Below are 14,749 nucleotides of genomic sequence, written 5' to 3' on the forward strand. Positions count from 1 at the left end.
TTTTTTTGAGATGGAGTCTCACTCTGTCACCCAGCCTGGAGTGCAGTGGCATGATCTCCACTCACTGCAACCTCCACCTCCCAGATTCAAGCAATTCTCTGGCTCAGCCTCCTGAGTAGCTGGGATTACAGGCACCTGCCACCATGCTCAGCTAATTTTTGTATTTTTCATTTGTTCATTTGTTTGTTTGAGACAGAGTCTCGCTCTGTTGCCCAGGCTGTAGTGCAGTGGCGTGGTCTTGGCTCACTGCATCCTCCGCCTCCTGGGTTCAAGCGATTGTCCTGCCTCAGCCTCCCGAGTAGCTGGGACTACAGGCGTGTGCCACCACACCCAACTAATGTTTTGTATTTTTAGTAGAGACGGGGTTTCACCATGTTAGCCAGAATGGTCTCAATCTCCTGACCTCATGATCCACCCGCCTGGGCCTCCCAAAGTGTTGGGATTACAGGCATGAGCCACCGTGCCCAGCCTAGTTTTTGTATTTAGTAGAGATGGGGTTTCACCATCTTTGCCAGCCTGGTCTTGAACTCCTGACCTCATGATCCAGCCACCTTGGCCTCCCAAAGTGTTGGAATTACAGGTGTGAGCCACCACGCCCAGCCAAACAAGGTGCTTTCTAAGAGCCCTTTCACCTCTGCAGTTCTAGACATCTGGATGTGACCTTGAGTGACTTTTCCTGAGACCTGGAGACATTCTAGTGAGGGAGTGGGGCTGATTTCATTTGGAGGCAGGCAGAGCAGAGAGAGCTACGGCATCGGAGAAGCACAGGGGCCTTGGCTGGGAGACCCACTGTTTCCACAGGGGACTATGAAGAAGTGAGAGAGGCCTAAATTGCAGGGTGGATTCCAGAAAGACACTGGTTAAAATGGAGAGATGGGTCTGGGTGCAGTGGCTCATGCCTGTAATCCCAGCAGTTTGTGAGGCCAAGGCAGGCAGATCACTTGAGGCCAGGAGTTGGAGGCCAGACTGGCCAACATGGTGAAACCCTGTCTCTACTAAAAATAAAAAAATGAGCCAGGTGTGGTGGTGGGAGCTTGTATTCCCAGGTACTTGGGAGGTTGAGGCAGGAGAATCGCTTCAATCCGGGAGGCAGTGGTTGCAGTGAGCCGAGATCTCACCACTGCCCTCCAGCCTGGGAGACAGTGCGAGACTCCATCTCAAAAAAAAAAAAAATGAGGCCGGGCGCGGTGGCTCAAGCCTCTAATCTCAGCACTTTGGGAGGCCGAGACGGGTGGATCACGAGGTCAGGAGATCGAGACCATCCTGGTTAACACGGTGAAACCCCGTCTCTACTAAAAAATACAAAAAACTAGCCGGGCGAGGTGGTGGGCGCCTGTAGTCCCAGCTACCCGGGAGGCTGAGGCAGGAGAATGGCGTGAACCTGGGAGGCGGAGCTTGCAGTGAGCTGAGGTCAGGCCACTGCACTCCAGCCCGGGCGACAGAGCGAGACTCCGTCTCAAAAAAAAAAAAAAAAAAAAAATGAGAGAGAGAGAGAGATGGTGGCGTTTTCTTAGCAGAGGTCTTTAAGGATTGGGAAACACAAGTGCCAGGCTTAAATGGCAAGGAGGGGTCAGGGTTGGATGCTGGGTGCTGAGCAGGCTCCCTTCTTGCCACAGTAGCAATAGCCAGACCCAGGGCCTCAGGGCCCAGAAGGAGGGCTGCCTAAAGGTCACACACACCCTTGCAAAGACAATGGCAGAAGATGCTGAAGGGCGTGGCTTCTGCTTGGGGAAAAGTGGTGTTAGAGGTGGAGACAGTGCTCAGGTCCAGGGAGAGGGTGGACACACAGTTGGGACTGACCTGTTAAAGCCCCTGAGCTCTGCAGAGGCCACTTCCAAAGGCGCTTGGCCTCCCCTTTCTGTTTCTTGGGATCTGTGTCTCCCACTCTTTCTCCCTCAAGTTCTTCCCATCTCCCAGCCTCTTCCTCAAAGTAATGACAGCTGGATTTCCAGCCACTCATCACCCCTTTTCCCTCACCTTCCCACAGCACACCAGTGAGTGCAGCAGGGGAGGAACTGGTTGTCAGGAATTCGGGGTCTGGGGCCTCCTGGGGTGGGAAGATAGGGAGAGGGTGCTCTAGGGAGACAGAGCTCCTGTTTACATTGCTCTTGGCACCTGCTGGTAGGGACCTGCAGGTAACCATGGCAATCAGGTGAGGAGCCAATCAGTGCTTCTCCCCACCCCCAGCCCCAGAGGTAACAGTCAGAACCTGTGGGGATGGAGTGGGGGGAGCAGGGAGTGTAGCAAGGGGCTTATTTTCTTAAACTGGAGAAGGAGCAGTGTCTCATTCAGTCAGCACTGCCTTGGACTTCAGTCTAGAAAGGGTCCTGAGGAATAGGCTGGGGCTGAATTCTCAGAAATGCTCAGGGAAGTGATTGGGTGAGGGGCACAGCCATTTGCAGTGTGGGGCTCCTGGCTGTGGGGTTCTTAAGAGCAAGTGTCATCGGGGTGTGTTGGCTCACACCTGTAATCCCAACACTTTGGGAGGTGAGACAGGCGGATCACTTGAAGCCAGGAGTTCAAGACCAGGCTAACCGACATGGCGAAACCCCATCTCTGTTTAAAAAAAAAAAAAAAAAATTAGCCAGGTGTGGTGGCATGCGCCTGTAATTCCAGAAGGCGGAGGCATGAGAATCACTCGAACCTGGGAAGTGAAGGCTGCAGTGAGCTGAGATCGCACCACTGTACTTCAGCCTGGGCAACAGAGAAAGACTGTCTCAAAAAAAAAAAAGAGCAAGTGTGTGTTCTGAAAACACAGCGAGTGTGTGAATGAGGTGGCTTGGGTGGTGTGAAGTGTGCGGAGCCTATGTGTTTACGTGTATGTGATGTACGTGTGCACATGTATATGAGGGTGAACGGGAGAAAGATGAGGGCATGCGATTTACCCCAGCAACAGAGACCCCAGGCGTTATCAGAGCTCAGCATCAGCATGTTTGTTGGTGGCTCTGCACACACACCTAGATGCATCTGGACACACACATGACTGACAGGCAGGCACAGGAAGTACCTTTCTTTGGAGGCCCAGATGGCACGTACACATGATGGATATTACACACGCACAGAGAGACAGCCACTTGGATTGTTCTCTCCTCTGGATGGTTGTAATAATATTTGGGCATCCTGCCAGGGACAGGGTTACTATGGAAACGACCAAACAGTGGAGTAGCCAGCAGCTTTCTGCGTAATTGCAAAGGGGGGACCCATGCAGGGAGGGCTAGCTGAGGCCACCCTGCGTGGGGTGGGAACCCCTCTCCCTTCTCAGATCCCCGGGGCCGCCTCCTCTCTGCTGTGTCTCTGGGCTTGCTGTGGGACTGGCTTGTTCCCCTTTGTCTGCCCTGTAACCTGGTGTCTCTCCCACGTGTGGCCTTTGTGTCTCTGCATCTCTTTCTGTCTCTGGCCATGTTCCCTGAGCCTCTGTTGGCTGGCTGGGTCCTGGCCAGACTCATCCTGGGGTCTCTATAGAAACTGCTGATCCCGGCTGTGAATTTCTTGTCCTAGAAAACTCAGTGTGGTGGCTTTAGAAATCTTTCTGGAAAGGAGAGAAGGGTGTGTGTATGTTGTAAAGGAGCTGTTGGGGCTTGGCCACTTCCCAAGCCCCACCCTTGGGCTTTTACTCTGGGAAAGAGGAGGGAGGGGCTGTCCCTTCCAGGTGCAGGTTTGGTTTGATTTCTTTACCAAGAAGGAAGCACGGTGGCCAATCCAGAGCCGGACGTTTCACCTCTCTGGACCCTGCCTGGGCCTGGCTGGTGTCGGGCAGGCGGTTTGGGGACAGAGCACTTTCTGCCCAGCTTTGGCAGGCATCTGTGAGAGCCTGTGGTTTGTCACTGGACAGCCTGTGAACAGGTGGCAGAGGCGTCACCAGGGCAGGAGACAGCGGGAGAGTAACAGTGACCATGTCGGGGGAATTCCTGCAGTGTGCATGAAAGCGGGGTTCCTGGACCCTGTGTGCTTGTGGGCAGGGAGCACTCATGCAGGGGGCTGTCCATCAGGGGCCCTGGGAGGGATTCCTGTGGCAGGGGTATAGCCTTTTTGCCTAAACTCTTTGAGTCCAGGGCTAGGGCTGGAGCTGTGCATTCCCAGCTTCAGGCATGTAAGGACCCTCTCTGTTCCCTGCCTGAGTCCCAGGCCTGGAAGCCAAATGGTTAGCGTCTGGTGGATTTTCTGGGAGCAGCCTATATTTGGCAGACTTTAGAGGAGGGAGGTGCTCCGAAGCCTAGGCTTTAAAGGATGCGGAGCCAGAAGCACAAGTGATGGCTGTGGCCTTCTAACTTAGGGTAGCCTGTGCCCATGGTGTTTCCAGGGAAGCCTTCTTGGAGGAGGAGTGAATGGATGGAGTAGATAGGAGGCTGGGATCAAGTCTGAGGCCCTGCACCTGGGTGGAGGGGTTGAGGGAGTGAGGATAACTTATTTTTCCCTTCTTCTGTTCCTTGAAGTTTCAGGCCAGTGGCTAATTTATCTGAGTTTCCTCCTAGTTCCTAGGATGCTTTAAATGTGAACCATGTGAGTGAATACGGATTGGGATTGGGGAGTTTTGTTTTTGTTTTTCTTTTTTAGACAGAGTCTTGCTCTGTCTCCCAGGCTTGAGTGCAGTGGCATAATCATGGCTCACTGCAGCCTCAACCACTCAGGCTCAAGGGATCACGTGAGGCAGGAGGATCCTCCTGCTGTGGCCTCCCAAAATGCTGGGATTACAGACATGAGCCACTGCACCCGGCCTGGGATAGGAGAGAGTTTAAAAAACCCTCTTCTCTTCCATTTTCCTGCCTCCTCACATTCTCTGGGGAGTTGGGCGGTACATCCTGTGGCCTAACTTCAATCTTTCCTCCTGCTCCTCAGAGGGAGCCTGACCTTGTTGCTCAAGGCTGTGTGACTCTCCAGAGCCCGGGCACCCAATGAACACACAGAGGGGGCCAGAAAGAACCAGCCACATGTCCCAGCCCACCCTGAAGCAGAGAGAAGGGTCTTGGGCTCAGGGAGAGCTGTGCTGGGAGGTGTGCAGTGAGGTGTGGGAGGGGCTGCCGAGGCTCTGGGTTTCTTTTTTTTTTTTTTTGAAACAGAGTCTCGCTCTGTCGCCCAGGCTAGAGTGCTGTGGCTCAATCTCGGCTCACTTTGCAAGCTCAGCCTCCCGAATAGCTGGGACCACCAGCACCCCCGGCTGATTTTCTGTATTTTTAGTAGAGACGAGGTTTCACTGTGTTAACCAGGATGGTCTTGATCTCCTGACCTCGTGATCCGCCTGCCTCGGCCTCCCAAAGTGCTGGGATTACAGGCTTGAGCCACCGCGCCCGGCCAACTCTGGGTTTCTGATTCCACTTTGTTTCCCAGGGCAGCGCTCCCCAGTCCCCCTACCCCCGACCCCGGAATCATGCATCGGACTACACGAATCAAAATCACAGAGCTGAACCCCCACCTCATGTGTGCCCTCTGCGGGGGGTACTTCATTGACGCCACCACTATCGTGGAGTGCCTGCATTCCTGTGAGTTGGGGGGCGGGGAGCTGCTCAGGGTGGGCAGCCTCTGTGCCCAGATTGGGGCGGGCATGGCCTGAGGAAGGTAGCACACAAACCCTTGCCCTGAAGAGCCAACGCGCCCACGTGTCTGCTGGGAATCCTCAGGTCACAGAGGGCCTACCTTGCAGGGGGCAGCCGGGTGCGGGGCATCAGCCCAGAAATTCATTTCAAGGACTTGCATCTGAAATCTTAGTTCTTTCTTGAAATGACTGAAATTGTATGCCCTGAAGATGCAGACACCCCTTGTTTATACTGTGGGCTTGGCAGCAAGGGGGTGAGACCCAGGGGCATCTTGAATAGGCTGGCTTTTGTCCTCCACTCCATCGGGGAGCTTGGGACTCAGGGCTGACTTTCTGCGTTGTACATGACACTGGCCTGTCTCATACAAGATCCAGCTTCCCTCAACAATGCACAGGGACAGGTGCCACACGTGCAAAACACACATCGCCACGTTGGGCCTCGGAGCAGGGACAAGGTGGAGAAGGGATATCTGAGTCTGAGCAGAGGGCGGGGAGGCTGGTCCTGGGATTGGAAGGCAACTCTGACTCTCCTCCCTCTCTCCACACCCCCAAGTCTGCAAAACCTGCATCGTGCGCTACCTGGAGACCAACAAATACTGCCCCATGTGTGATGTGCAGGTCCATAAAACCCGGCCGCTGCTGAGCATCAGGTAGGCTTGGCACCGCACTCCTGCCCCCGCCATCCTCAGGGTCAGCCTCCCCCATCCCTCCCACACTCCGTGCTTCCCTCAGCCAAGGCGGCAGGTGTGGGAAAAGCACGGCGTGTGGACTTGGGCTACTCCCCTCCCTTTGGGTCGCATTTGGCTCGTCATAGGCTGAGGCATACTAGAGGGGCAAAGACCAGACCCACAGGGATCCCAATGCCTGGGCACTGGGTCACAGGAAGGGAGTGGGTAGAGGGGTCCCATGACTGGGAGAGCAGGGTGAGGTCAGAGCAGTTCTCTGGAGGGCAGTTCTCTGGAGAGCGCATTGCTGATAAACCCGTCCATTTTTCCCCAGGTCTGACAAAACCCTTCAAGACATTGTCTACAAATTGGTCCCTGGGCTTTTTAAAGGTATCTGCACACCATTCCTCCTCCTGCCCACCGACCCCATTTCCCAGCCCTTGGCCCTGTCCTCATCCGCTGCCTTCTTCCAGATGAGATGAAACGGCGGCGGGATTTCTATGCAGCGTACCCCCTGACGGAGGGTGAGTGTGCTCGCATCTGTTTGTGTGTGCATGGGCGTGCCTGGGACCATGTAGGTGTGTAGTGTTACCAGTCACCCTCTGGCCTCCTCAGCGCACACCTCCCCACAAGGTGGCTGGACTCACCTGGTTGAGTTCATGATCCCTGGGTCCTTGGCGGACTCCCTTCTTCCATCCTCTGCCAACCCAAGAGCTCTCTCCTTCTGCAGTCCCCAACGGCTCCAATGAGGACCGCGGCGAGGTCTTGGAGCAGGAGAAGGGGGCTCTGAGTGATGATGAGATTGTCAGCCTCTCCATCGAATTCTACGAAGGTGCCAGGCAAGTCCGGCCCAGGCTGGCCCCTACTGGGCTCCTAGGTTGGGTCACCCCTTCTCCCACCCAGGGCCCTCTGGATGTGTCCATTGAGGGACCATCCTCCTGGGTCTCCTGGTTCTTCCTGGGTCTTCCTAGCTTCGTTCTTTCTCCATCCCCAGGGACCGGGAGGAGAAGAAGGGCCCCCTGGAGAATGGGGATGGGGACAAAGAGAAAGTGAGTGCTGGGGTCTGCCCAGGACTGGAATGTGGGCTGGGAGGGAGTGGCCTGGGGTGGATCCCCTACCACGGGTGCTTGTGCCCCAACAGACAGGGGTGCGCTTCCTGCGATGCCCAGCAGCCATGACAGTCATGCATCTCGCCAAGTTTCTCCGCAACAAGATGGATGTGCCCAGCAAGTACAAGGTGGGGCCCTTCAAAAAATGAGTGTCTGTGTATGGGTGTGTCAGACAGTCTGTGCACCCCAGCCATTGGTCAGGGCTGGCTAGGTGTCACCCAGGGCTTGCGTGGTTAACTGAACTCATGTGTTAATAGAAGGGTGGTTGAAACCAAGATTAGGGGGCAGTTTAGGGGTGTTGAAGTCAGTGTGCAGTAGTGCATGGGACCAAGATGGTGTGCATGTTGCACACTCGGAACTGTGGCAGAGATGAGTGCAAAAACGCAGGGCCTCCTCTGGGGCCGGTTGGCTGTGGGAAGGCTAGTCTGAAATTCCAACAGAACTCCAGGACGTGACTTTTCAAGCTTGAATGTATATGTGTCTCCTGGAGATCTTGTTAAAATGCAGATTCTGATTTAGTAGATTCCTTATTTCTTTTGTTGTTGTTGAGATGGAGTCTTGCTCTGTCACTAGGCTAGAGTGCAGTGGAGCGATCTTGGCTCACTGCAACCTCCGCCTCCCGGGTTCAAATGATTCTCCTGCCTCAGCCTCCCAAGTAGGTGGGATTACAGGTGCCTGCCACTGCGCCTGGCTAGTTTTTGTAGTTTTAGTAGAGACGGGATTTCACCATGTTGGCCAGGCTGGTCTTGAACTCCTGACCTCGTGATCCACCCTGCTCGGCCTCCCAAAGTACTGGGATTACAGGCGTGAGCCATGGCACCCGGCCAGATTCCATATTTCTAACAAGCTCCTAGCTACTGAAGGTCCACAGATCACACTCTAGGACAGTGGATCCTAAACTGTTGCCTGTTAAATCTCATGAGTTAACTCACAACTTACTGGTTAAGTCAGAATTTCTGGGGGTAAGATGCAAGCATTGATTTTTTGGTTTTGCTTTTTTTTTCCCCCTCTGTCACTCAGGCTGGAGTGCAGTGGCATCATCTCGGCTCACTGCAACCTCCGCCTCCTGGTTTAAAGTGATTCTTGTGCCTCAGCCTCCCAAGTAGCCGGGACTACAGGTACACGCCACCACACCTGGCTAATTTTTGTATTTTTAGTAGAGACGGGGTTTCACCATGTTGGCCAGGCTGGTCTCCAACTCCTGGCCTCAAGTGACCCGCCTGCTTCAGCCTCCCAAGCTCTGGGATTACAGGCGTGAGCCACTGCGCCCAGCCAGGCATTGGTGTGTTTTTTGTTGTTTTCTTTTTCTTTTCTTTTTTTTTTTTTGAGACAGAGTCTTGCTCTTGTTGCCCAGGCTGGAATGCAATGGCAGGATCTTAGCTCACCACAACCTCTGACCCCCCCCAGGTTCAAGCGATTCTCCCGCCTCAGCCTCCCGAGTAGCTAGGATACAGGCATGTGGCACCACACCCAGCTAATTCTGTATTTTCAGTAGAGACAGGGTTTCTCCATGTTGCTCAGGCTGGTCTTGAACTCCCGACCTCAAGTGATCCGCCCGCCTCGGCCTCCCAAAGTTCTGGAATTACAGGCCTGAGCCACCGCGGCCAGCTGGCATTGGTGTTTTTTAAAGCTCCCTGGGTGATTCCATTTTGCAGCTGGGGGTGAGAGCCAGAGTTCCAGGAGATCCCCCTGAGCCTTTCAGCTCCTCTGGGAGACCTGCCAGAGATAGGAGATCCAGACAGCTGTGTGCATGGTGGGACTGGGGGCTGCTAACAATAGGGGAATCTTCTCTGGACCCCTTCCTGCCTGGTGGTCAGGAGTTATGTTGGAACAACACTGACAGGGAAGTCAAATCCACAGTGAAACCCCAGAGAAATGAGGGACCATCTGCAAATCCACCCTTCCCATTGCCCCGCCCCAGTCCCCCACATTCCCAGCCTGGAGCCCTGAGCTAGCCAGGGTCGTGGTGTCTTCCGCTTCCCTCCCCCAGGTGGAGGTTCTGTACGAGGACGAGCCACTGAAGGAATACTACACCCTCATGGACATCGCCTACATCTACCCCTGGCGGCGGGTGAGCCAGCGGGTGGGGCAGGCAGGGAGCAGACTCCCGCAGGGTCTGGCATTGGTCTGTGGCCACATGGGTCACCCTTCTCTAATCAGAGACAGTCCATCCCTTATCCCATGAGCTGTGTGTCCAGGGTGGCTCGCTAGAGCAGGTCAGCCTCTGGGCCATCTCTCACAGATGACTTTCCACTCAGGAGACAAGGCTCCTTGGGCAGATGGCATTCCCCGATTTGGGGGCAGAAATAGGTGCTGGCAGCTGCCGTGTGTTTGCCTCCCTCTCTCCTCTCTGACAGAGTCTCTGCTTAGACCTTTTGCCTCTCTGGGTCTTCATGTGCCCTGTATCCTTGTCTCTCTCCTCTCCAAGACCCCATCCCATCCCTTTTTTCGTGTTTGGACGCTGTGGGTTAAAGCTGGTGGCCCTCTAGTTGGCCTCTCTCTCCTGATACCTTCCCTTTCCCTGTCTCTCTCCTCACCCCCTCTCCCCGCAGAACGGGCCTCTTCCCCTCAAGTACCGTGTCCAGCCAGCCTGCAAGCGGCTCACCCTAGCCACGGTGCCCACCCCCTCCGAGGGCACCAACACCAGCGGGGCATCCGAGTGTGAGTCAGTCAGCGACAAGGCTCCCAGCCCTGCCACCCTGCCAGCCACCTCCTCCTCCCTGCCCAGCCCAGCCACCCCATCCCATGGCTCTCCCAGCTCCCATGGGCCTCCAGCCACCCACCCTACCTCCCCCACTCCCCCTTCGACAGCCAGTGGGGCCACCACAGCTGCCAACGGGGGTACCTCGAACTGCCTGCAGACACCATCCTCCACCAGCAGAGGGCGCAAGATGACTGTCAACGGTGCTCCTGTGCCCCCCTTAACTTGAGGCCAGGGACCCTCTCCCTTCTTCCAGCCAAGCCTCTCCACTCCTTCCACTTTTTCTGGGCCCTTTTTTCCACCTCTTCTACTTTCCCCAGCTCTTCCCACCTTGGGGGTGGGGGGCGGGTTTTATAAATAAATCTATATATATATGTACATAGGAAAAACCAAATATACATACTTATTTTCTATGGACCAACCAGATTAATTTAAATGCCACAGGAAACAAACTTTATGTGTGTGTGTGTATGTGTGGAAAATGGTGTTCATTTTGGGGGGGTTCTTGTGTAATTTGCTCTTCTTGGGGGTGCCTAGAGATGAATTGGATGGGCCGCTGGAGGCTCAGTGAAGCTCTGCACGGTCCTCGCTGTTTCCCAAGGCAGATGGTGTGTTGGGACCCCTTCAGCCCCAAAGCTTTAGGCACGATTCCAACTGGCTGCATATAGGAGTCGGTTAGAATTGTTTCTTTCCCCGTTTCTCTCCCCATCTTGGCTGCTGTCCTGCCTCTGACCAGTGGCTGTCCCCCGCATTGTTGAATGTCCAGAAATTGCTAAGAACAGTGCCTTTTACAAATGCAGTTTATCCCTGGTTCTGAGGAGCAAGTGCGGGGTGGAGGTGGCACCTGCATCACCTCCTCCTCTTGCAGTGGAAACTTTGTGCAAAGAATACATAGTTCTGCCTCTTTTTTTTTTTTTTTTTTTCGTGTGTGTGTGGCCTTTGCATCATCTATCTTGTGGAAAAGAAGATTTAGGCCCTGAGAGGTCTCAGCCCTTGGAGTTCCACTGTGGCTTTAGCATTGTGAAGCACTGCACCCCCACCAACCCTACCCTCACCCGGGAACCCTCACTAGCAGGACTGGTGGTGGAGTCTCACCTGGGGTCTAGAGTGGAGGTTGGGGTGGGTTAACCTCACACAAGCACAGACCCCAGACTTTGCCAAAGGCAAACAGCCTTCCAGTTGCCCCTCCATCCCCAGCTGAGGCCCGGTCACCTGGTCAGGACAGAGCAACTGCATCTAAAAGCACAAGAAGACAGAAACCTGTAAGCTCTGACCCCACCCCCACTCCTTGAGAGGTCAGCAGACCACCTCCTTAGGGACAGACCCTGGCAGGTCCCTGCCCACCGAGATTTCCTCAAATGTGCATAGATCTGGGAGGAGACGGGAGTCGAGACTCAAGATTCCATCACAGCCTAGGTGTGTGGGGTTGGGAGTCCCCTGATGGGCTTGTCTGTGTTTGCACCTTGTCCTGTGTCTGAGGTCCTGTGACTGTACCCTCCTCTGCCCTGGGACATCTGTATCTCTTGGCTTTGTAATAAATGCTGCATACTTTCTGGAGCCTGTAGTTCTTTGGGGTAGAGGGAAGAAGGGAAGGGTGCCTCTCATCTCTGGGTTCAGCCTGATTTGGGGTCCCCATACTTAATGAATATGAACGGCTCTCTCCTGTGGTGACTGGTCAGGAGCCCCCAGCCCACAGACAGGTTAAAATCTGGAGTAGGAGGCAGCACGTGGGCCTCACAGCAATGACTACAGGACCACCAGTCTAGTTGGGCAGGCTTGTTTTTGCCATCTTCCCCATCAGCAAACATTGAACCAGGGCCCACTCCCGCCTGCCCCAGACTGGAGACTTTTAGGCTATAAGGAATAATTCTTCCTTCATGAGCCAGCTGTGGGTACCAGAATCTCTTTCTTGGGCTCAGCACCTGTTTCCTTTCCCACAGAAGGGGTTGGCTGTCAGAGGCCGGGAGCTGAGGCCACCTGTGGCTGGACAGCAGCAGCCCCCTCAGAGTGGGGAGCCCACTTCTGCCTTCTGCACGCGCTCACTCCTGTGGGTGCCATCGCAGTACGGGGGCCTCTGAGTGGCCTTGCAGGTACAGAGTGCCACCGTACGGGTCTCTTGGGCCTTGAACTTGAGGGGAGATAGGCCAGTGCGTTGGAAGAAGTGCGAGCCGTCACAGAAGGGCTGGTGGGGGAAAGACGGGAGTCAAAGGCCTGACCCCACCTGCTGGGGCGCGGCAGGGCAGGCAGGGCACGCTGCAGGAGCTCAGGGGGAGTGCAGCACAGTGGTTGAGGTGCAGGCTCCAGCGTGAGACTGCCGGGGCTCACCGAGTGACCTCCCTAATCTGTAATGTGGGGGTGATAAGAGTAGAGTTGTATGAGGAAATAAAATAAAACAATGATCATGGTATGCTTTGCCCATAGTAAGTGTCTGGTAAGTATTTACAGCGTCTTTATAGCATTAGTCTCTGGGACACCCAGAGAGCCAGGACACTAATAGATGTGTGTGTGTGTGTGTGTGAATGGCTCTGAGTCTCCACTGGATCATGAAATTCACTTCCTTCCCATGTTCCTGGGTTAAAACTTCTTTGGGCTGGAGAGTACCCTGTGGTAGCAATTTTTTTTTTTTTTTTTTGACAGGGTCTCACTCTGTTGCCCAGGCTGGAGTGCAGTGATGCAAACATGGCTCACTGTAGCCTCAACTTCCTGGGCTCAAGTGGTCCTCCTTCCTCAGCCTCCATTATGGCTGGGAACACAGGCCCAACTCCATGCTAGTTTTTGGTAGGGGTAGAGGCATTTGTAGAAGTGGGGTCTCAACTTTGTTGCCCGGACTGTTCTCCCAAAGTGCCGGGATTACAGGTGAGCCACCTAGCCTGGCTGAACCAAGGCCTCTTGACATTGGAGTTAGGGTGGGATGGAAGAGAGGTGAAAGAAGTGTGCAAATAGAAACCAGCAACTTGTCTTAGAGGGCTTGAGGGGTGTGAACCTAAGTGGGACTCAGGGACCCTGGGCTGCTGACACCATGCCACATAGCTTGAAGGAACAGCTCTGCTCAGGAAGGAAAGGGGCCAGGGAGGCAAACAATATGGGCAGGTTCCTGCTGGGATGAAAGGTTCCTGGGCAGAAGGGGAAGCAGGTGGGGCAGGCAGCGAAGCTGAGAAGACAGCAAACTGTGGCAGGCGGCCAGGACGTCCCATAAACTGAGAAGGAAGAGTTTTCTGGAAGAAGAGTGGAGAGGGGCACAAGGGAAGGCTGGGAGGCTTTGGAGGCAGAAGAGCCTGAGCAGAACCTCTTCCCAATGTATCTACAGCCATACCACCCTGAACACGCCCAATCTCATCTGATCTCGGGAGCTAAGCAGGGTCAGGCCTGGTTAGTACTTGGCTGGAAGACCGCCAGGAAATACCAGGTGCTGTAGGCTTTCGGGGTTCAAGGCCTGGGAATCTATGGCCCCGGTGCTTCCTGGAAGGAGACAGGGAAGGGCCAGGTGAGCTTCGTCATGCAGTGCACCTCTGAGAAGCAAACAGTTCCAGAAGAGCCCACTGGAAGCCCAACCGCATCAGGCTGGCTGCGTGACTGAGTTTCTGTCTCTCTGGCTTCATTGCAAGAGATAGATGCAGTGAGCTTAAGGTTGCTGGTGGCACTGGCCTTTTGTCCCCAAATCCCCTTGGTGTCCCTCAGGTATGTATGGGAAGACTAAAATCATCTGGGTGGGAACTCACTGGAGACACCAGGCTGTTCCCAGACAGAGGTATCAGTAGGAAGGCAGGTAGGGGTCTCACCTGCTTCTTGCTGCGGCCACACACACACCACCTGTAGGTTTTCCCTGCCACCAGCTCCACCTTGATGGGGGTCTTCAGGGCCACCACGGACCTGGCTGGGGTTCTAGGGAACCACCGGGCCTGTGGCCAGGGAAGATGAGGGGCTCAAGGTTAGCTCAAGCCCTGGAAGCACCGTCCTGCCTGCGACCCTTCCCAGTTTCCCACTGGCTTGTGTGTGTGGCAGGTTTCCTCTACAAGAGGCTGATCTGATGCCACCCAACAAGACCGTTTCCCAGGACACCATAAGGACTGTGAGCTTTGGATAGTGAAGAGATTTCAAAGCCATGCAGGCACTCAGGTTTCACGGTCCAGCTGCCTTCCCTCAAAGGCTGGCTCCCACCTGGGTGTTAGGGAGGGCGGGCCAGGATCCTTCCAGCCTAGGGCAGGGCCACCCACACTGGGCTTGGTTCATTAGGTGCTGCTTTGCTTAGAACAGAAGACTGGCGGCCTGCCCAGTGCCCTCTGGTCCGCACCACCTCCCTGAGAGCCACAGGCTAACTCCAGGTGCCTTGAGCCTGGGGGAATAGGGCTGTACCCTTCCTAGCTCCATACCCTGTCTCTGCCTTTTAGATTTCCGTGCCTGGGGGTCTTGTGCGAGGACAGGGCGGAAGACGGGGGGGGACACTTACCAGCCAGGAGGAGATGTTCCGCCGCGGGTTCAGGTCCTGCAAGGTACACAAGCATGACAAGCATCACAAGACGGTGATTTGGAAATGGAAAAATAAAATCAGTGGAAAGGGAAGGACATGGGAGGCCATCTGGGAAGAAGGAGGTGACAGGGTTGAAGGGGCGAGGGAGGAATGAGAGGGTAAGAAAAAGGTCGCAAGAGAAGGTGCTGACTGGGGAGGAACTGGTGCTAGGGAAAAGCCTGTGAGCTGAAGCGAGCCAGACACCGGCGGGGCGGGCTGGGGGCTCGGGGATGCTCG

At 55.0% G+C, this 14,749-nt stretch overlaps 2 protein-coding genes across 3 annotated transcripts in view; one reads left to right on the top strand and one right to left on the bottom strand.

Annotated features, from left to right (window-relative positions):
- PCGF2 (polycomb group ring finger 2) overlaps nt 1-10,422 on the top strand; it is a 13,179-nt gene extending 2,757 nt beyond the window's left edge. For both annotated transcript variants that reach the window (XM_011959836.1, XM_011959837.1), the window contains exons 2-10: nt 5,326-5,477; nt 6,084-6,180; nt 6,530-6,585; nt 6,669-6,719; nt 6,926-7,034; nt 7,190-7,244; nt 7,337-7,432; nt 9,295-9,375; nt 9,857-10,422. In XM_011959836.1, coding sequence (XP_011815226.1) covers nt 5,366-5,477; nt 6,084-6,180; nt 6,530-6,585; nt 6,669-6,719; nt 6,926-7,034; nt 7,190-7,244; nt 7,337-7,432; nt 9,295-9,375; nt 9,857-10,234 — 1,035 coding nt within the window. In that variant the 5' untranslated portion in view covers nt 5,326-5,365 and the 3' untranslated portion in view covers nt 10,235-10,422. The remainder of the gene's footprint in view (nt 1-5,325; nt 5,478-6,083; nt 6,181-6,529; nt 6,586-6,668; nt 6,720-6,925; nt 7,035-7,189; nt 7,245-7,336; nt 7,433-9,294; nt 9,376-9,856) is intronic.
- A 1,344-nt stretch (nt 10,423-11,766) lies between these two features.
- The window catches only part of CISD3 (CDGSH iron sulfur domain 3), a 4,809-nt gene continuing 1,826 nt past the window's right edge, over nt 11,767-14,749 (bottom strand). Inside the window, exons 3-5 of the mRNA XM_011960004.1 lie at nt 14,453-14,488; nt 13,785-13,904; nt 11,767-12,187 (exon numbers count right to left, since the gene is read on the bottom strand). Of these exons, the coding sequence (XP_011815394.1) occupies nt 12,008-12,187; nt 13,785-13,904; nt 14,453-14,488 (336 nt within the window). The 3' untranslated portion in view covers nt 11,767-12,007. The remainder of the gene's footprint in view (nt 12,188-13,784; nt 13,905-14,452; nt 14,489-14,749) is intronic.

This window comes from Colobus angolensis, unplaced genomic scaffold (assembly GCF_000951035.1).
Source record: "Colobus angolensis palliatus isolate OR3802 unplaced genomic scaffold, Cang.pa_1.0 Scaffold50, whole genome shotgun sequence".
Classification (NCBI taxonomy): domain Eukaryota; kingdom Metazoa; phylum Chordata; class Mammalia; order Primates; family Cercopithecidae; genus Colobus; species Colobus angolensis.